This window comes from Ammospiza caudacuta, chromosome 34 (assembly GCF_027887145.1).
Source record: "Ammospiza caudacuta isolate bAmmCau1 chromosome 34, bAmmCau1.pri, whole genome shotgun sequence".
Lineage (NCBI taxonomy): Eukaryota > Metazoa > Chordata > Aves > Passeriformes > Passerellidae > Ammospiza > Ammospiza caudacuta.
The window spans coordinates 890,981-911,079 of NC_080626.1; the positions used below are offsets into that span (position 1 = coordinate 890,981).

Genomic DNA, 20,099 nt, shown 5'->3' on the forward strand with positions numbered 1-20,099 from the left:
CTGGGCAGGGCCCCAGCAGCCTCTGGGCAAAAACCTTTTCCTGACATCCAGCCGAAGCCTGCCCCGACTCAGCTGCAGCCGTTCCCTCTACTCCTGTCCCTGGGCACCAGAGGGAAGAGGTTCCCACAGCCCCAACCAGGGACCCGCTCCCAAGGCTGTTGCCATGGCCACCAGGGCTGGGACCAGCTGGGATGCTCGGTTTCCTTGGGCCGGGGTGCAGGTATGGGATTCCCCAATTTTCTGCTCCTGCTAAAACCGCGCTGCCCTCACTGCCCTCCTGCCTCCCATGAAAAGCACAAAGGCAAAGATCCCGGGCTGGGATAAGAACAATTTATTAGGAACAGGAACAAGATAAGCGACAAACAGAACTGAAACAATATTGATAACAGAAGGGATAAATGAAACAATTTACTGGGAAAACTAAAACACAACTCACTGGGTATTACTGGCCACAATTTCCCCTGTTTGGAAAGGACACCCTTCTTCTCAGGGAGAGAGAGAGACAGAGTGTCCCTTTTCTGCACCTGGAAATTCTCTTAGGTGGGAGTGAATGTAATGACACAGCCGTGGTAAGACCCTCATGTTTTTCAATGCCACATCATTACACTGATAGGAGCAGGGAAAGGGACTGGTGTCTTCCCAGCATGGATCATGGGGAACATGGATCACCAGGGCTCTTCCCAATTTGGGTTCTCCCATGGGGGATGAAGCTGGAGTGGTGGATGAAGCTGTTCCTGCATTTGTGGCATTTTCAGGGATCCCTTACTGGTGGCTCCGTTGGTGTCTGGTCAAGTGAGAGCTGGTGGTGAAGCTCTTCCCACACTGGGGACACTCATAGGGCCTCTCTCCTGTGTGGATGCGCCGGTGGATGATGAGGGTGAAGTTGTGCTTGAAGCCCTTCCCGCACTCAGGGCAGTGGAAGGGCCTCTCCTCAGTGTGAATCCGCTGGTGCTGGAGGAGAGTGGAGCTGGTCTGAAACCTCTTCCCACATGTGGCGCACTGGTAGGGCCTCTCCCCAGTGTGGATGCGCCGGTGCTTGATGAGGTTGGAGTTGTGCTTGAAGCCCTTCCCGCACGCAGGGCAGAGGAAGGGCCTCTCCTCAGTGTGAATCCGCTGGTGCTGGAGGAGACTGGAGCTGGTCTGAAACCTCTTCTGACACTGGGGACACTCGTAGGGCTTCTCCCCAGTGTGGATGCGTTGGTGGGTCTCAAGGTTGGATCTGTAGCTGAAGCCCTTCCCACACTCCCCACACTTTGTAGGGCCATTCCCCAGTGTGGATCATCTGGTGGCTGATCAGGTGGGAGCTCCGCCTAAAGCTCTTCCCACACTGCAAGCACTTGTGGGGCTTCTCTCCACCATGAAGCTTCTCATGGACCACCAGCTCTGAACTCTGGCTGAAGCTCTGCCCACCTACCTGGCTCAGGGTGGCTCTTTCTTCTTCAAAGCACCCTGGGCTGGGTTTGGAGCCCCTCCTCATGGGAGATATCTGAGGTTTTTCTTCCCTGTTGGATTCCTGTGCGTTAGAATCAAAGCGGCCTCTTTCACGAGGTTCTGCCATGCAGATTTTTCCTCCCTGGTCTCCATCCTCAGTTCCTTCCCTGGGGAAAAAAGGACAAGGACAGGATGGGATTTGCCTCCATGCCAGAGGGAAGGGGAAGGAGATTCCCCCAGTGCATCCCCAGCAGGATGGTGTTGGCAGCAGGGTTGTCCTGCAGCCAGGGGCTGTGCTGGGCTGGGAGATAGAGCAGGAGAGAGGGGGAAATAGGAACTGACTTCCTCCTCACCTATCTGGGTGTCCTGGGGATCCTTCCTCTTCCTCACAGCCTCCTTCTCCATCCAATCAAGGTTTGGGAATGGGAAATCCTGTTCTGGGAAGAAAACAAAGGGTGCGCACATTGTCTTTTGTACTGGTTTGAAGGCAAACCTGGGGAGGCTCTAAACTAGAATTACAATTTAAAAGAAAATGAAGATCAAGGCAATGATACAGAAACACTGCCTTAAACTGACAGAGTCAGGATATAACCTGACACCCTGTTGTTCAGGGTGGTGGCAGCAGTCCCAGTAAATGGTGGTGCAGTCCTGTTGGAGAGATGAAGGTGATTCTGTCGAAGCAGTGATCCTGTAGAAGGGTCTGGTCTTCCTCTAGATGTCCAGTGTTGGTTAGGGAGTTCTTGTCCTCTGGCAATCCAGTAGGCAAGCTGCGCCTGGTGTAGCAAAGTGTCAGCTTATATCCAGGTAGGAATGCTTGGATCCTCCCCCTGGGCAGAGCATCCCACAATGGGAGGATGGAATTTTATCAGTCCTGCAGTGACACTCAATGGCCCATTCACAGGAGATATCTCCCCTGGAGGGCGTTATCAGGGGTGAGTCATGGAAGAGATAAAGAACACTGCCCCACCTGTTTATAAGAGTTGCTGAAGGTGGGGATTGAAAACATGCATTTGGTTACATCTTGCATGGCAACCTGAAACAGTGGGGTAATCCCTGCTCAGGGGGTGAACACCACCCCCCTTACCCAAACTGGCTCAGCTGTAAAACCCCCACCCTGGGAATGCCACGCATACAGAGGACAATGTCACACTTGCCCTGCTCCAGGGGAGGGCTCTTTTTCCTGTCATTCCCTTCCTGTCCCCCCTTTTCTATCCCATTTACTTTTCAATAAAATTCATTTTGGGTTTGGTCTCATTATCACCTTAATTGGGGCAGAGGAATCTCTCTAACACTTTTCTTAACCAGACTCACCAGACTGTGAAATTATTTTGGCACAGTGAGTTTAGGCACTGTTCTCTGACCCCAAGTGCCTTTGACAACAGCATGGTGCCCTCCTCTGAGGAAGTTGTGGTTCTCTCTGGAGGAACTCTTTGAAACTGGGCTGCAGCTTCCTCTGAGTGACTTATGGGAGAACCGATGAGGTAAATCACCTTTGTGGGCCCGGAGTGTAAAGAAAATATTTTGTTGTCCTTCTATTACAGCGACCTGATGAAGGTCTTCAGGGTGAGAGAAGTGGACGAGAATCTTGGTTCATGATCAGAAGGCTGGATTTATTGATATATGATATATAATACATTATAACTATACTAAAAGGAATAAAGAGAAAAGTTGCAGAGGCTTGCTAAGCTAAGAGTAGAAAGAAGAGAATGAATAACAAAGTTCTGTGTCCAGCAGAAAGCAAGGACCAACTCTCCCGTGAGTGGTCAGCAAATCCAAACACTCCCAGAAGACCAATCACATATGCTCCTGTTACATTCCACATCAGCAGATAATTATTGTTTGCATTTTTCTTCTGGGGCCCCAGCTTCCCAGAAAGGACAAATCCTAAAAGAGAGGATTTTATGAAAAAATGTCTGCAACATCCTTCCTTGAAATGTTTTTTAAAATCACAGGAGGAAAGGGAGCAAATGATACCAGCGAGACTAACAAGGTTCATTCACCCCATGGTGAGGAACACAAGGCTGCTAAAAGTCCCCCAAGAAGCTCAGCTCAAGTAGCTAAATTCCCAAATAACTCCTGAATTCCCAGGCTTGAGTGCTTTGCGAAATGTGAGAATCATTTTTCTCTTCATCCCTGTCGCCTTTGTGACAGCTACAAAGAGTTTACTTTCCTTTTAATCATATCTGTCTTGGGCTGAATTTACACTTTTATCAGAACGTGCTAGCAGCTGAGCTGGAGCTGTGCAGGAACCAGTGGAACTTGGAATTGCCACAAAATTGCTTGTAGTGTCAGTTTATTAATGTTTGGGATTTGTTTGCATTTTCATCACATCTGACTTGTGGGAAAATCAAATATTCATCAAAGTGATTTATGCAGAGTCAAATTTTGATTTCTGCCAAATTATTTTGTCCAGTGCCCAGGGGATGCTCGAGGGGTCTCTGTGCCTCTCGCCCTGGGGGATGCTTGGCAGGGGTTTGGGGGGTGTTTTCCTGTCCCTGTCACCCCAGGCCATTCCCCAGGGGGTCTCCACCATTCTCACCCCAGAGAATGCCTGGAGGGTCTCCCTCCCTCTCATACCCTGTGCCAGGGGGTACTCAGGGCAGTCTCTGTCCCTCTCAGCCCAGGCGTGCTCGGGGGTCTCTGTCCCCTCACCCTGGGGGATGCTCGGGGGGTCTCCATCCCTCTGGCCTCAGGCAATGCCTCTGCAGGGCTGGGGACCAGGGGCTCTGTGTCCCTCTCACCGCTGAGGGTGCTCGGGCCTGGGGGGGCTCTCCCACCTTCTCACACCTGGGGAGGCCGGGGGGGGTCTCTGTCCCTCTCAGCCCTGCTGTGACCCCACCCAAACATCATCGGGCTCAGAGGGACAGAGACACCCCCAAACCCCCAGAAGGGCTGAACCTGGGATTTGGTTTGGGGCTGAGGGTTTAGGAAGGGGCTGGAATTGGGGCTGGGATTGGAGGTGGGGCTGAGATTTGGATTAGAGCCGGGATTGGGGTTAAGGCTGGACATGGGATTAGCTTTAGGGCTGGGGTTGGGATTGGGTCTAGGGCTAGATAAGTCTGGCACTGGGATGAGATTAAATACAGAACATTGAGTGTGTGTAAACATGGAGTGAGATTGAGACCAGGATCAGGGTCAGGTTTGGGACTGAGCTCACCCAGGGCAGGACAGGGGGGATGTCACTGCAGGATGTCCCTGGCGTTGTCCCAGCCCTCCTCAGGCACCTCCAAACATGGGGAGCAGCTGGGTGCCCCAAGATCCAGGTGCTCCCACGCTGCCCCTCAGTACCAGGCAAGCATTCCCTGAGGGCAGCCCTGACTGTGACCACTGGGGCTCTGGGATCAGCCCTCACATCCCTGTGGAGCAGCAGCAGACAGGATGAGCGATTCCCCCGCCCAGTTTTTCCTGTGGAAGGGTGAAGCCCAGCTGCCCTTTTCTTCTGATGCCTCCTCCTCTCCTCAGCTGAGGATGTCAAACTCCCCAGGAGCAGGAAAATCCCCATTCCCTCTTTCCTTGTGGCTGCAGCCTGGAACATCCACCCAGAATGAAGGACTTTCTGACAGCCCTGCTTGACACTGGCAAGAGGTTTGTGAGAAGGGGAAGAAATTGTATTTTGATAGCAAATAAAAGGTGCAAAATTATTCCTTTCTGCTATATTACTTTTCAGTCAGTTCTGGTCTGTTTTCAGAGTGCCACCTTCTCAGCTGACTGTGTTTGTGCCCTCTTTTCTCTCCTGCCTCTCTTTGTCTGCTCTGTTTCTCTCTCAGTGTCTCCCTTGACCCAGGGATGCTCACACCAAAGACCGTGCCCGGATTTAATTCCCAATTCAGGAGCTACAACAACCATGGGGGAAGTTATGAAGGCTCGCAGTGAAATGCCACTGTAAGATCTTGCTCCACTTGGCTTTTGGCTCCTTCTTGACAGCTTTGCCCTCAAGGGCAGGAACATCTTTTCATAGCTGAGAACTGGAATTCCAGACCCTGGCAGTGTGTGCCGTGGATCCCAGAGGGGCATTCCCGAGGCTCCCAGGGTGCTGCTCCTGTCGTGCCTCCCAAGGGGAGAAGATCCAGACGCTCTGTGGGCTCCCAGAGCACACAGCAAAGGTGGCTTTGATGGACATTTTCCAGGGACTGGGGTGGGAAGGGACCCTGTCCACGGATTACGACCCCGCGAGGGAGAGACGCCTCTGCCCCAGTGAAGGAGCGAATGAGAGCGTGGGAAAGCAACCGACGATTATTGAGCGTGGACTGAACGGAACAAGAAATGCGGAGGAGAAAGGGAGAGAAAGAAAGCGGGAAGAGGTCTCAAAGAGAGAAAGAAATAGGAAAGAGGTCTCAGAGAACAGAAAGAAACAGGAAAAGGCTCCCGCCCGGCCTCCGCAGCTCCCAGGAACACCCAGAGGGCGTATCGCCTTTTACAATTCCAGCCAATCAGAGGACGCGGTAAACAATTTCCAGCCAACCAGAGCTTTTCTCGCCGATGGCTCACCGGTTGCCAGGCGGGCCCGCAGAGCCCGGCGGCCCCGGAGCGGAATTTGGGGCTCGGGCCGGGGGGACGGATCCGCCCCGGGGGAGTCCCCGAGCCCCTGCCCAGCCCTGGGGCCGATCGGGGGCTCCCCCACCCAGCAGCCGGTGCTGCGGGGCCGCGGGGCAGAGCGGTGGGAAAGGGGGGTCCGGGCTGGGAGCGGAGGAAATGCGGAGGAAGAGGAGGGAGAGGAGGAGGAGGAGCAGGAGCGGGAGAATCGCGGCGCTCGTAGCGCCCGCACGCCGAGCCTGCAGCATCCCCTGCCCCGGGACCATCGCCCCCAGCCCCGAGCCGCGGGGAGGGCGGAGGCCCCGGAGCGGAATTTGGGGCTCGGGCCAGAGGGATGGAGACCCCCCGAGCATCCCCCAGGGTGAGGGGACAGAGACCCCCGAGCATCCCCTGGGCTGAGAGGGACAGAGACTGCCCTGAGCACCCCCTGGCACAGGGTATGAGAGGGAGGGAGAAGCCCTCAGGCATCCCTCAGGGTGAGAATGATGGAGACCCCCTGGGGAATGGCCTGGGGTGACAGGGACAGGGAAAAACCCCCCCAAGCATCTCCCAGGGCAAGAGGAACAGAGCCTTCACAAGCATCCCCTGGGCACAAGACAAAGTAATGTTGTTTCTTGTCAGAAATCAAAATTGACCCTAGATAAAATTCCTTGAATTTACTCTTCCCACAAGTCACTTGTGATGGAAAGGCAAATAAATCCCAAAATTTTATAAAATTACAATAGAAGCTATTCTGTGGCAAATCCAAATTCCTTTGGTCCTGCAGAGCTCCAGTTCAGCTGCTGGCACATTCTAAAAAAAGAAAAGTGGAAAATAGGCCCAATACGGATTATGAAAAGGAAGGGGAAGCTATGTTTAGCTGTCACAAAGGTGACAGGGACAAAGAGAAAAATTATTCTAACATTTGGCAAAGTCCCCCAGCCTGTGAAACAGACCTCCCCTGGAGCAGGGTAAGTGTGACATTGTCCCCTGTGTGTGTAGCATTCCCAGGGTGGGGGTTTTACACCTGAGCCAGTTTGGGTAAGGGGGGTGGTGTTCACCCCCTGAGCAGGGATTACCCCACTGTTTCAGGTTGCCATGCAAGATGTAACCAAATGCATGTTTTCAATCCCCACCTTCAGCAACTGCTATAAACAGGTGGGGCAGTGTTCTTTATCTCTTCCATGACTCACCCCTGATAACGCCCTCCAGGGGAGATATCTCCTGTGAATGGGCCATTGAGTGTCACTGCAGGACTGATAAAATTCCATCCTCCCATTGTGGGATGCTCTGCCCAGGGGGAGGATCCAAGCATTCCTACCTGGATATAAGCTCACACATTGCTACACCAGGAGCAGCTTACCTACTGGATTGCCAGAGGACAAGAACTCCCTAGCCACCACTGGACCTCCAGAGGAAGACCAGACCCTTCTACAGGATCACTGCTTCGACAGAATCACCTTCATCACTCCAACAGGACTGCACCACCATTTACTGGGACTGCTGCCACCACCCTGAACAACAGGGTGTCAGGTTATATCCTGACTCTGTCAGTTTAAGGCAGTGTTTCTGTATCATTGCCTTGATCCTTATTTTGTTACTGAATTGGAATTCTGGCTTAGACTCTTCCCCAGGTTTGCCTTTAAACCAGTACAAAGCTCATTGTGCTCAACCCTTGTTTTCCTCCCTTGTTTTAGGAATAGCCCATTCCTAAAACTTGGCCAGATGGCGGAAGACACCTCAAGGAAGATGAGGATGCCCCAGGACACCCAGGCAGGTGAGGGGGAAGTCAGTGCCCCTTTCCCCCTCTCTCCTGCTCCATCTCCCAGCCCAGAAAATCCCCTCGCTGCAGGACATCCCTGCTGCCAATGCCATCCTGCCGGGGATGCACTGTGGGGATCTCCTTCCCCTTCCCTCTGGCACGGAGGGAAATCCCATCCTGTGCTTGTCCTTCCTCTACCAGAGAAGGAGCTGAGGATCAAGATCAGGGACGATGAATCCCCACAGCAGAACCACATGGAAGAGGCCGATTTGAGTGGCTCCATGGGAAAAGAATCCAATGGGGAGGAAAAGCCCTGGAGATCCCCCATGAGGAGGAGGGGCTCCAAACCCAACCCAGGGTGCTTTGAGGAGGAAAGACCCACCCTGAGCCAGGAAGGTGGACAGAGCTTCAGCCAGAACTCGGAGCTGGTAGTCCATGGGCAGCTTCATGATGGGCAGAAGCCCCACAAGTACTTGGAGTGTGGGAAGAGCTTCAGGCAGAGCAGCACCCTGATCAGCCAGAGGATCCACGCTGGGGAATGGCCCTATGAGTGTGGGGAATGTGGGAAGGGCTTCAGCTCCAGCTCTGCCCTTGTCATACACCAACGCATCCCCACTGGGGAGAGGCCCTACGAGTGTCCCCAGTGTCAGAAGAGGTTTCAGAGCAGCTCCAGTCTCCTCCGGCATAAGCGGATTCACACGGATGAGAGGCCCTTGCGCTGCCCTGAGTGCGGGAAGGGCTTCAAGCACAACTCCAACCTCATCAGGCACTGGCGCATCCCCACTGGGGAGAGGCCCTACGAGTGTCCCCAGAGTGGGAAAAGCTTCACCCAGATCTCTGTCTTAACCAGACACCAATGGAGGCACCTGTAAGGGAAGCTCTGCCAATGCCCCAATGCAGGAGGACTTTTGTGCACTGCCCCAACTTCATCCATAGTTGGAGGATCCATGTTGGGAAGAGCCCTGGTGATCCATTTTTCCTTCTGATCCATGCTAGGAAGACACCTGTCCCTTTTCCTGCCTCTGCCAATGACATGATGTGGGATGGAAGAGCATGAGGGTCTGGCAATGACTGTGTCATTACATTCCCTCCCACCTCAGGACATTGCCAGGGACAGGAAAGGGACTCTCTCTCTGTCTCTCTCTGTCCCTGAGGAGAAGGGTGTGCTTTCCAGGCTGGAGGAAATACGCGGCCAGGCAGACCCAGTAAGTTGTGTTTTAGTTTTCCCTGTAAACAGTTTTATTTATACACTCTATTATCAATATTGTTTCTGTTCCATTCGTTCCTTATCTCATTGTTGTTCCCAATAAATTGTTCTTATCCCATGCTGGGATCTTTGCCTTTTGTGCTTTCCATGGGAGACGGGAGGGCAGCGAGGGCAGCGCGGTTTTAGCGGGGGCAGGAAATTGGGGAATCCCATACCTGCACCCCGGCCCAAGGAAACCGAGCATCCCAGCTGGTCCCAGCCCTGGTGGCCATGGCAACAGCCTTGGGAGCGGGTCCCTGGTTGGGGCTGTGGGAACCTCTTCCCTCTGGTGCCCAGGGACAGGAGTAGAGGGAACGGCTGCAGCTGAGTCGGGGCAGGCTTCGGCTGGATGTCAGGAAAAGGTTTTTGCCCAGAGGCTGCTGGGGCCCTGCCCAGGCTCCCCAGGGAAGGGTCCCAGCTCCAGGGCTCTCTGAGCTGCAGCAGCGTTTGGACAGCGCTGCCAGGCCCAGGCTGGCATTGTTGGGGTGTCCTGTGCAGGGCCAGCAGTTGGACTGGAGGATCCTGATGGGTCCCGCCCAGCTCAGCCAATTCTGTGGTTCTGGGATCCCATGACCCTGGGGATGGGGCTGCCAATGGTTGCCATGGCAACGGGCTCTGGCTGCAGGCCTGAGCTGGTGTCCATGGAAACCACCCCAGCATGGGGTCTCCATGGAGCTGCCAAGGGACTGACCATAGCAACAGGGGGCTGGTGATGGTTGCCACGGAAACTGCCCATAGCAATAGGGGGCTTCTGATGGTTGCCTGCTAAGGATCAGATTTGTCACAGGCCCTCGGAGGGGTTCCATGGGGACTTTCCAGGAGTCACCAGGCTGTTCCAGAGCTGGAATATCACAGGCACAGACAGGAGCCCCATGGAGACCTCCCAGGGCTTTCTGGGGATGGTAAAGAGCCCTGTGCTCAGAGGCAGTCACAGCCATTCCATGGTGACATCCCAGGGGACCTTGTGCTGCAAAGGCACCGATCTGTCACAGGCACTCACGGGGGCTCCATGGTGACATCCCAGGAGTCCCCAGGCTGCCAAAGGGCCTGGATGTCCCAGACACTCACAGGGGTTCCTGTCATGGGCACAGTGGGAGCTTCAGGCAAAAGCTTTATTTCTTTTTTGGAGAAACCCCTGCCACGACGTGAGGTGGAAAAATGACACTCAACAGCCACCATGGTTTCTCAAACTTGTGCAGGGCCCCTAGACTTCTAAAATTCCTTCTAAGTGAGAAGACTGGGAGTGGCTGCATCCAATCCCAGCCCCAGTCTTTCTCAAAGGTGTAAAAGATTGGACATTGGAATTGGACTTTAACGCTATTTGTCCCACAGGATTAAGCATAGAATAGCAGATAAATTTATATAAATACAGTTCTGATTTTTTTCTGATCATGATTAGACAGAATGGTTTATTTACACCACAGAGTAAATGAAAAAAATGAGTTATTGCTGTAGTCTTAGGTGGTCTGGACAAAACTTTCCCCGAGAGTGTCTTGTGGCAATGGGGCAATGGGTAGGAACCACGAGAGCACCAGCACACTGTGGTAGATAGGGAAAGGCGCTCCGGAAGATCTCGCGATGTCACGGAAAGGCAGGACCCCCTGTTCCTCTAAGATAAGAGATTACCCTAGGGGTGTGGCCCCACTAACAGTAGTGCTAGTAACTTTCCATTCCTTACCCAGTACTTTTCCATTCCTTACTAACCATAGATAAGAAGGAAAAACCCCCTTTTGACGTAGAGAACCCCTTAGACTATAAAACCCCACGAGAAGAAGTAATAAACGCCTTTAGACCGTCCACCATATTGGTGTCTGCGTGTGTCATTGGCCCGAGCGACCCTGGAGAGTGGGTCGCCGTGCTGATCCTCAAAACCAGGTCGCCTGCCTTGATCCAGAAGGCAACATTTGGTGCCAAAACTCGGGAACCGATCTGCGCCCGGGGAACGGGAATTTCTCCTGGAAAGAGGACAGCAGCTGTGGCAGCAGGCCTGACCACAGCGGGAGGGACGCCTCCAGACCAGCGTGGACCATGGAAGCCATAGCGAAGGTCGTAACAGAAATGCATGCACAATGGGGTATAGAATGTAAACTTAGAGATTTAACTCTCGCATTGCTGAGACTGATTAAGCTTGGGGCTATTGAAAGCCCTGTGGACGTCCTACATTCGGACGTGTGGGATAATTGTACAAAAGCTCTGGCGGAGGATACTATGTCCTCGGGCTCAGGGATAGCCTTAAAATCGTGGGGCAGAGTTGTCCAGGCTCTGCAAAAATCTCGACAAGAGCAAGAAAACTGGATAGCCGCGCGAACTTGTTTCACACTGTCTCAGTTATCACCCACAAACCTCTGACCACACTCTCTGCTGCTTTGTTTGGGATTCAGAAGAAGTAATCCTTGCCTTAATACTCTGTGGATACATCCTGGGCTATGGGCAGGGCTTAGGGCTTTCAGGGATGCCTTGCAGATCTCTCCCTATGTGCAGTTCCCAAGTGCAGAACTGCAGGCGGCTAAGGAACTTCCATTAACTTTGAGATGGATTTGCTGGCAGGCAGAAATGAGAACTCAGGACTCTGAAGCTGTAGCCCCAAAGAGCAGTGAGGTGCTCGCAGGCACCACCTTTGTTTTAGCAGTGGAGAGTGAGTGAGCGCGTCCTTCTCTGAAAGGAACCGCTGCCCACCGTGCCTTCCTTCCGGCAGCTGAGGAGGACAAAGTCCCAAATGTGTTTTGTGGGCTGGCACCAGTCTGTGCTGCTTGTGCCTTTTCAGCACAGCTCTGCCCAAAGCTCCAGCCACAGCTCACACCAGAGGGGAAAGCCCTCGAGTGCAGCAGAGTCTGCAGGGGCTGTTGACATTTACCTCTCCTCCTGTGGCAGTGTCGAGTGCTTTACAAACATCTCCAAAAGTCCTAGAACCAAAACAGAAGCAGAGAAAGGAGAAGCCATTTAGATCTTGCAGTGAAAGCCAGCCCACACAGGAGATCTGTGCTGGACTTGCCTAAGACCTGCAGGATACTGGAAGCATGGAGATGTCTTTGACAATGTCTTCTGAGCACACTTAGAAATTCTGATCAGAATTGACAATCTGAGCCCAGTGCCTGAACACACTTGCAGCTTGTCTGACTTTACACTTGATACCTATTCCACTGTCGCAGACATTTCTCCACAGAAATCCTTTCTTTCAGATTTCTGCGTCTTCGGGAGGCCAGAGGCCCCTGAAGAGAAGGTAAACAATTATTATCAGCTGCTGGGGAATGCAACAGGAACACCTTGATTGGCTCATTTTCTATGTTTATAATTAAGGGCCAATCACCAGTGCAAGCCAGGGGACTGAGTCCTTGGCCACAGCTTTGTTGTGGATTCTTTTCTATCTATTCTTAGCTTAGCTAGCAGCTCTGCAAAACTTCTCTCTATATTCTATTAGTATAGTAATAATGTATTATATCATATATTAATAAATCAAGCCTTCTGATTCAAGAAACAAGATTCACCGTCTCTCTCTCACCAGCTGCACCCACTCAGGTGTGGTAATATTCCACCAGCAAAACACCTGATGCATAGTTTTGTACAATTAACATTGCTTGGACTCACCCACTGCCAATATTTTCCAGTTCAATGTATTTTAGAATAGGATTTTCCATCACCATTCTCCCTGAGGGAAACAAAATGCAAGATGTTCACTTTAAAGCAGAGATCCCACTTTCTAGGAGATACAAAAGGCAGCCCCACTGTCTGGGGCTCTGAGCCCTCCCTTGGTGGACAGCTGGCTAACAACAAAAGGAACAGCAACTGGAAAAACAAGAAAAGAACAGCAGGCCCCCAGCACAAGTGGCTGGCACAGAGACTGATTTCCAGCATCCTTTGAATTGAGAGACCTCTTGACAGCAGGCATGCAGGGAAGCACAGGGAGATACATTCAGAGGAGACTGGGACCAGAAGAGAATACCTACCAAGGCAAGTAAGTTTGTCATCTAGAAACATTAAGGAGAGCTGGAACTAACAGTGCCTTTCTTTTCTTGGGAATAAACACTGTGAGATTTAGAAAAGGTTTTCTATTTGCTAAGATTAAATGCACCTGGACATCTAGAATCAATTCCTCTGAACAGATGCCAAGTTCAGAATATTGCCAAGTGTTCCCATCTTTTCCACCTTGCAGCAGTTTGCCAGAAGAATGCCTCTGCGTTTGCAAACCAGAGCAGCTCATGCTAGAACCAATCCCCACGGGGCTTTCAGCATCAGGACCCGCACCCTTTATGAGCAGGCTGAGCCCAAAGACGCCCTTGCCCGTGCCCCGCGTGAAGAACCGCGCCGCTTCTCTTCACCCTGACAGCGCGGCTCAGTCGCTCCCATTGCACTCGCCCTCTCGGCACTGCACACATCCCCATCTTCCCAACTCGGCATGGCAGGCACGGGCACAGAGGACAGCAGTGCTCCTCAGGTGTCCCTGTGACACAGAGAGCTGCCCAGAGGAGATGCTGACCCTCCTGTGAGCCCAGGCCGTGCGAGGCAGAAGCCGGCCCAGAGAAGGGGCTGCTGCCTCAGGCAGCTCCGTGCTGCAGCAGCCGGGCAGCAGCAGCACCCTCCCAGCTAAGGAAGGCTCCAGCCTCTGCATTCCCACCAGCCCTCAGGGGCAGGGCAGCGACCACAACAAGGCTGGCAAAGCCCAAGCATGAGCACTGACAGGCACTGATGGGAAGAAGCCAGAGTGAGCCTGAGCCCCGGACAAGCTGCTGCCCCCATTCAGTACACAACAGGATGGGCTTTGAGATCAGCCACACCCAGGCACAGATCAGTGCCCTTTTTGTCCCAACAGGTGATGGTAGATGTAAGGTTTTCTGTGTTGCTGTTCTGGTGGCCTGGAAAGGCCCAGGGATGGCCTTGGAGAGCCGACGCTTCAAAGGACGAGGAGAGACTTCTGATCTTGTCTCGGTCTTGGTGTTTATTAATTGTTTATCTAAAAGATTTTCTTTCAGCCCGACAGAGGTCTGCACAGCAAGTCAGCCATGGGCACACTCCCGAAGCCCCCGGGCGGTCACTTATCTTTATACCCTAAGTTACGTGTACAATATTTATCATTTTACTCCAATACCTTCTACCCTTATTAACCGGTGCACTTCTAGTAATTACCAATCCCAAAGTGCCACCACCACCACAGAAGATGGAGGCCAAGAAGAAGAAGAAGGACAGGACACGCCCCAATTCCTCCATCTTACTTCTTTAGACCCCCCTGTACCAAAATCCTAAACCCTGTGTTTTACACTTTAACTAACTTATCCCTTCACCATTCACCCAGTGGAATCCTCCCAGTCCTCATACAGGTCTCATCTCCTGTGTAGGATCAAAATCCTGCCACCAGACACTTCTGGCAACATTCCAGGATTCCCGAGCCCCCCAAGGGTGGTCTCGGCCTCTCTGCACCTCCATCCTGAGGTGCTGAGATCCCACATCTCCCCCTTCTGTTTGCACCAGGAAGACCTCTTTTACTATCCGATTCATAGCGTGTTTTAAACATGCAAATATGCATGGGACGACAAGTATGAGGAATAGGAGAATTATTAAAACATAGAACCCTACTCTTAAAATTCCTCTCCAAATGGGAGAGATGTCAAAGAACTCTACCATACATTTTGCTTTGGCTGGCTAATAGGTAAATTATCCCCATTGCTTATTGCAATGAATGAAAGAACGATGCACATAAGCATCATAAAACTCATGGCTTCACTTCTGTGTGACATCATTGTTTTGCTTTTCATTCAGGACCTTAACAGAGAATTCCCCCAAAGTCCTTAGTTTCTTCTTATTTTTCTTTTGAGTTGTCTTGGCAATCTGAGTCTCGACTCCTGTCTGAGTACTCGTCTCTTTTTTTTTTCTTGGATCTTTGTTTCTGGGATCCGCGTTTTCATGTTCTCGCACTCGAAATGGTTTCACGTGTCGTGCTGACACCCACGTCTCGATCTGTGGAGATACAAGCGAAAGCCTTGCCCCCCACTAGGTGGCGCTGTCACCGGCCTCCCCAGCTCGGATGACAGCATGAGCTCGACTGCCCCTCGTCCTGTCAACTGCCGTGTTCGTGGTCTCATTTGAGATCGTGTCTGCTTGGCTTTTAATTCAGCTGAAAATGGAGCTTGAACACCAGAACGTCTCCCTTGAAGGGAAGGGACTGGGACTCCGAGGGTTACAACCGAAGGTGCCAATTCCGAAGAGGGTGTGGAGCCGCTGGGACATAGGATCCCGAGCACGGCCCCTCCTCGCCCGAGACGTCACTCTCTCCCCCTTACTCCACCTCCGAATCTCCTCCCTCGGTCTGCCCCGACTCTGTCTCCTCTCCCTCTGACGTTGTGTCCCTGGCTCCTCCTGCCGGTGTGTACAGCCCGCCCCCCGCCGGCACCCGGGCCCGCCCCGCAATTCGAGCCGACTTTGTTCCCGGGTTACTCTGCCGGCCGGCCGGCCGGCTGGAGCGGCCGCCACCCCCCGGCGCCGCGCTGACAAAAGCCGCGTCTGCACTCATGTCTCCCTTTATCTCTTCACCCGCGCTCCCCGCCGGCTCCGTCGCTGCCGCGCCATGCCCCCCGCGGGAAACGCCTCCCCCCCCGATCCCTTCTCTCCCCCTGCACCCCCCCTTCCGATCCTGACTCCCTTGTACTCTCCGGAGTTTCAGGACGCTTTAGGAGCTTCCTGGGGTTTCTGGGTTTTGGGACCGGGGGCTTTAATATTATTTCCTGCTCTCTTTTCTCGAGAGCCCTTTCCCCTGGCTTCTTGAGGTCAGAGGTAATTCTTTCCTGGAGCTTTGCTCCCCACCCTCCTTCTGAGGGTGCCGGCAACTTTTCGTTGCTCTCCCAGTCTTTTCGACTGTGCCGAGATGATGCCTTTCTGGCATCAATCTTGCCGGCGAGAGCAGCTTTAACGCTGTCTCGTCTTTTTTTTTTTTTTTTTTTTTTGTTAAGAAATATAAGTGTCTATTAATTTCCTGCCAAAACCCCACTTCGAATAGCAGGCATGTTTCGGCCAGTGGGTAATTAAGCCTTGCCCACAACAACAGCTGTTTTAATTCTTTTCTTGGGATCCCTTCTGTATATGCTTGAGCCACGCCTTGTAAGGCGGACAAAATTTCCCGTTGTTTTTTGGGAGAGTGTGCAATTATGTTCTTATTTTTTGACCTTCTCACCGAATCTGTCGTCAGAGCTGTCCAAAGGCTCCCGTCTCTGTCCAGCAGGTCACAGGAGAAGGAATCCAGAGGTGCCTTCTGGTTCCGATCCGGGCTGCTCTGCTACGAACTCCCTTCGGCAGAAGCTGAGAGATGGAATTCTCAGTGACTGCTGTTTTTTTGCAGACTCTTCTGGCCGTTTTTTTTTTTTTCTTTTCTTTTCTTCTTTCTTCTTTTCCTTTTTTTTTTTTTTTTTTTTTTTCCTCAGGCTTCTCTCCTCAGGAGCTGCCCTCTCGGCTCTTCAGCTCTTCAGCTCTTCAGTGCTGATCCCCCCCCGAAAGGGTTGGTGGGGGGTGCCCACGCAGCGAACGCCACTTGTAAATTTCCGGCGTTCTTCTTTTTGCTGCTGATTTATGTCTGGCTGATTTATTACCGGAGATGATAGCTCAGAGAATGCCATTTGCTCTGTTTCTCGGCTGTTTAGGCTTGTTAGGTTTTCTGCTGCTGTTTTAGGTGCTCTGGAATTCTCAGGGAATTCTCAGGGACGCCACTTGTACCGTTTTCTGTGTTGCTGTTCTGGTGGCCTGGAAAGGCCCAGGGATGGCCTTGGAGAGCCGACGCTTCAAAGGACGAGGAGAGACTTCTGATCTTGTCTCGGTCTTGGTGTTTATTAATTGTTTATCTAAAAGGTTTTCTTTCAGCCCGACAGAGGTCTGCACAGCAAGTCAGCCATGGGCACACTCCCGAAGCCCCTGGGCGGTCACTTATCTTTATACCCTAAGTTACGTGTACAATATTTATCATTTTACTCCAATACCTTCTACCCTTATTAACCGGTGCACTTCTAGTAATAACCAATCCCAAAGTGCCACCACCACCACAGAAGATGGAGGCCAAGAAGAAGAAGAAGGACAGGACACGCCCCAATTCCTCCATCTTACTTCTTTAGACCCCCCTGTACCAAAATCCTAAACCCTGTGTTTTACACTTTAACTAACTTATCCCTTCACCATTCACCCAGTGGAATCCTCCCAGTCCTCATACAGGTCTCATCTCCTGTGTAGGATCAAAATCCTGACACCAGACACTTCTGGCAACATTCCAGGATTCCCGAGCCCCCCAAGGGTGGTCTCGGCCTCTCTGCACCTCCATCCTGAGGTGCTGAGATCCCACAGGTAGACACAGAATCCACTGGGCTCTCTTCTCAACCCTACCAGATCTTATCTGAGAGCACAGCACTGGCAGCTGTTCAGGGCAAGAAGCAGATTCATTGAGTTGTGCTGCAGAATCACAAAGGGCTTGATGTGTTTTCCTAGAGACTGATCTCAGCAGGGCTTCTGCCAGTGGCTAGGACTCAAGCAGTCACAGTCTTCTGCTGATCTAGGAACAATCCCTGCTTCTGCCTTCGGCAGAGAGGGAAGCCCAGGCAAACTCCAGCCAGTCTAAGCTGCCCTCAGAGGCAGCAGGAACACCCAGAGCTCTCTCTTGCTGCCTCGGAGCGCTGCCAGCACTTCTGTGACACTAAACTGAGCAGAACCCTTTGGTACAGCTATGCTGACACGTGCACACAACACACTGTCCCTCAGATAAGAAAGATACCAGACGTACTCTGCTGCTCCAGGGAGTCACCCACCATCTCCTGTTGCTGAGCAGCAGCTGGGTCAGCACGGCAGGTGAACCAAGGGCTCAGGCTCCACTTCTTCAGCTGGGGAGCAAAGGCTCCTTGGGACAGCACTGCTGCTTCTGCAGCAGCTTCAGTGTCAGAGTCGGTGTAGATCTGAGACAAGAAATGAGTTGATGTCAGGAAGGTGTGGCAGAGATTGCCCTGAAATGCAAGAGAGATTGCCATTTGAAATGCAAGCCCTTAGGAAGCTGCTGTCAGCCACATGCAGAGCTCTTCCACTGAATTGCTTTGGATGTCCACTTGTGAAACCAAATGGTCAAAACCAAAGGCTGGTTTGACTCGAGTTCATAGCCAATTTCTTGTTCTAAAGGATGACTGCAGCAACGACCACTCCACTTCCTCCCAAAGACTCCTTTCCCCCTCCTAGGTCTGCAGATACATTTGCAGCTCCTCATTCTAATGTTCTACCTCCTGCCATGAAATTCTCTTTTTCTGCACCTTCCTCGGGACTAGCTTATCCCGCAGCATCTCTGGATGGTTCAGTGCCTGGGCCTCATGCCAGCCTCGGGGCTCTTGGTTGCCCGTCATTTGCTGGAACTCTCTGCAGGCTGCCAGGTAGGATGGCGACACTTCCACCTCAAGTCAAACAGAACAAAGCAGTCAGAGACTACAGCTTGTCCCTGTCAGCCAGGAGTCATTGACTGGGAAGAAAGTAAAGAAAAGGACAGGAGCATTCACAAGGGATACAGACAGATTGTAGCTCGTATTCCAAATCTATGTGAGTGACCATGTTCACCTGCAAAAACACCTCAAGAAACAAGGCCACCTGGAAGAAACCAGCAGGAGTTCATTCAGATGACTGCTGGCTAAATGGCCAGAGGAGTAATGCCACTGTCTAGAGCATCAGCTGACATCCAGCAGAGCAGGCAGTGTCCTTGAGAGCAGCTCTGACAGAGGCCTCATCAGGATGGCACTCAGAGGCATCACCCACCCCTGCTGCTCTGCACTGGAAAGGCAAGGAGGGCAGAAACCACCCCTTGGGTGACTGCAGTGCCTATTGCTATTTCACTCGCTTGCTTTTCTAGAGCCTTTTGCTCCTGAAGGAGGTAATTCATTCTCTCTTTGATAATTTTAATTTTTTCGTCTAGCCTCTTCTTCCTTACCTTGATCCTAGCCTCAGTTTCCTGCAGCTGTGCCTCCAGCTGTTCGTCAGTTTTCTGTAAACAACAACGGAAAGGACTCTCTTTCATGAGTGGAGTGGCTGCCATTCCTTCATTCAGCTCTTTTTGTGGATTGCCCCTCTGCATAGGGAGATTCTTCTCCTCTTGGAGTTCTTCATTCCTCCTCTTCGCTGCCATGATGGCACTCTGAGCTTCAGGCAGCTCTGCTTGTGGCTCTGCCTTGATGTTCTGTACACACAAAAGCAGAGCAAGTGACTGAGAGCTGCCATCAGGCTCAGCTTTTCCCTCTTTTAGCCTCAAAATCACATTTATTCAGCCCCTTCTTTCTGCTTCCCTACCCAGCTCTGTTTCCACTGTAACCATCCTGTCCCAGGGCTGATCTCTGCAGATTCCAAGTCTCTGTGCTTCCATTGCCTGTGGGACTCCTGGCCTCCTCAGTCCCAGGAGCTCTGGTTTATGCCCCTCTTCCTGCCCTTCCCTCTGTCCCCTGGCCAGTCAGGCTCACCTGGCCATTCTCCTGTGGCTCTTCCACCTGCTGCCTGAGCTGCTCTTCCTGCCCTCGGGCAGGGAACAGCTCTCCCTGAGTCTGGCATGGCAGCTCAGATGAGGCAGTGTGCTCCTGCTCTTTCTCTAGAAGCACCTGCACAGAAAGCAAGAGAAGATGGGTTTCAACTTCTCATACGCCCTTTGTGGGCCAAGACTCACAGACTGCTGGGCTCACACGTTCCCAAAGCACTGTGCTGCTGCTCTCCTGGGTCGTTCTCTGCCCGAGGGGAGGCATAGATTCCAAAGTGACCCTGGCCCTACAATCAGGGGCCATCTGGGACTGAAGCTCCAGCAGCCTCTCAGGCAGCTGACAGGGAAGGGGTGGCATTTCTCAAGGGTCTGGTGAGGGCCTCCCTCTGCTTCTGCCGTGTCCTGTTTGTCTTTCAGTAGTGACTGACACCACGCCCTGTCCCACAGCTCCATCCTGGCTCTGCAGGGGCTTCCTGGGTGAGCTCACTCCTTGTGAGAGACACTTCTGGAGTTCACATTCTCTTCAGGCCCGCACCAGCATTCCTCCTTCCTGACATCCACACTCTTGTTAGAAAACCGGGTCATTCAGGAGATGAGGATGCATGCAAAGATCTCTGATGGAAGTCAGAGAACCTCTATGGCCACCTCAGTATATGGAGGAGGACCAAGGTGTTTCTTCTCCCTCTTTT

The 20,099-nt window shown here is 52.3% G+C and overlaps 1 protein-coding gene across 1 annotated transcript in view; it reads right to left on the reverse strand.

Annotated features, from left to right (window-relative positions):
* Positions 1-762: 762 nt before the first annotated feature.
* LOC131570323 (zinc finger protein 665-like) overlaps positions 763-20,099 on the reverse strand; it is a 62,643-nt gene continuing 43,306 nt past the window's right edge. Inside the window, 2 exon segments of the mRNA XM_058822676.1 lie at positions 763-1,254; positions 1,256-1,410. Of these exon segments, the coding sequence (XP_058678659.1) occupies positions 763-1,254; positions 1,256-1,410 (647 nt within the window).